The 1,200-nt window shown below is 50.3% G+C and overlaps 2 protein-coding genes across 2 annotated transcripts; one reads left to right on the forward strand and one right to left on the reverse strand.

Annotated features, from left to right (window-relative positions):
- H310_08280 (hypothetical protein) lies at positions 1–495 on the forward strand. The gene is made up of 2 exons (XM_008873970.1): positions 1–277; positions 326–495. The coding sequence occupies exons 1-2, from the start codon at positions 230–232 to the stop codon at positions 464–466; spliced, it is 189 nt and encodes a 62-aa protein (XP_008872192.1). The 5' UTR covers positions 1–229; the 3' UTR covers positions 467–495.
- On the reverse strand, positions 125–902 carry H310_08281 (hypothetical protein). The gene is made up of 2 exons (XM_008873971.1): positions 515–902; positions 125–470 (listed from the first exon to the last, which is right to left on the reverse strand). Exon 1 carries the CDS (start codon positions 876–878, stop codon positions 588–590), a length of 291 nt encoding a protein of 96 aa, XP_008872193.1. The 5' UTR covers positions 879–902; the 3' UTR covers positions 125–470; positions 515–587.
- Between the last annotated feature and the right edge of the window lie 298 nt (positions 903–1,200).

Here is a 1,200-nt window from a genome sequence, read left to right on the forward strand (position 1 = left end):
ACCTTCTACTTTCGTTCCCCGCTCTACTATATCGGTTGGGACCGGGGTGCCAACCGCTCTCGTATTGTGCTCAGTGAAGGACGATATTTGGGGAGTTCTTCAGGCAATCGACACCGACAAGACATGCGCAGTGGAGCTGTTGGAGCTCCTTGAGTTTTATCGGTTGCAAACTGAGATTAAGATCCGCAGCATTTCAGCCGCTTCCATTGACGCGGTAGAAGCAACGACGATGTTCTTCGACCAGCAAGCTGGCTGCGTTCAGAACGTGTACAACGTGGTGAGTACATCGAATGCCAGCCATGTCGTTTGTCACTGGAGTTCGTAGGTGCTGGGTAATCAATCCATTCGAACGAATCGTCAGCTGCAGCTAGTGCTTAACTTGATTCGAAGCACCTGCTTCGACACGCAGGATAGCGCTAGCTTCCACGCCGTAGATCACGTCAGCTACACCATAAACGGCTTCTAGCTGTCTACCAAAGCCGTGACATTAGCCTGATCGTTGTAGAATTCTCACATTCGTTGCTGGGGTTAGCGGAATGAGACGATTCGAGCTGGAGCAATGCCGACGTCTCGAGTTAACACGAAAATTACTTGGACGCCTTTTCTAACTGCGCGACGCGTTGTGCCAAACGAGCGTTCGCCTCGACAACGTCGCCTTTCAACGCCGTGAGTTCCTTTTGGAGTTCGCCGTTGGACACGAGCAAGTCCTGACGGATTTGGTAAATGGCACCGGCTCCACCAACAGCGGCACCAACAAAGAATGCGGCGAATCGTTGGCCCAGCGACGAACCACTTTTCTTGGCAGGGGTGGAAGGCGCAGCAGGGGCATCGGTGGAGAAGCAGCGGCGGAAGACGCGAGTGGACGTGGTGCGCAACATGGTAACCAACTGACAGTGGGGGAGATGTGGGCCATGAGGATATCCGGATACGAACTATCAACTGTACCATAGAAATTCGGATAATGCAAGTCTACCAGAATAAATGAGAAAGCTTAATCATCCAAAATCGCCGAAATATGAATGAACTGTCTTTATGTCAAAAACACGCTTCCTAGTCTGGTCCTGAATAGTTTCCGCCTCAGTTTGACTTGATTAGATTATGGGACTATGATCAGAAACAAATTTGAATTGGTACTACTCGGGCCCAACGAAAGTGTCCACTCTTGTTTACTACCGGATTGGTAGATAATGAAAGCCGAGG

This window comes from Aphanomyces invadans (assembly GCF_000520115.1).
Source record: "Aphanomyces invadans strain NJM9701 unplaced genomic scaffold supercont1.16, whole genome shotgun sequence".
NCBI classification, from domain to species: Eukaryota; Oomycota; class Saprolegniomycetes; order Saprolegniales; family Verrucalvaceae; genus Aphanomyces; species Aphanomyces invadans.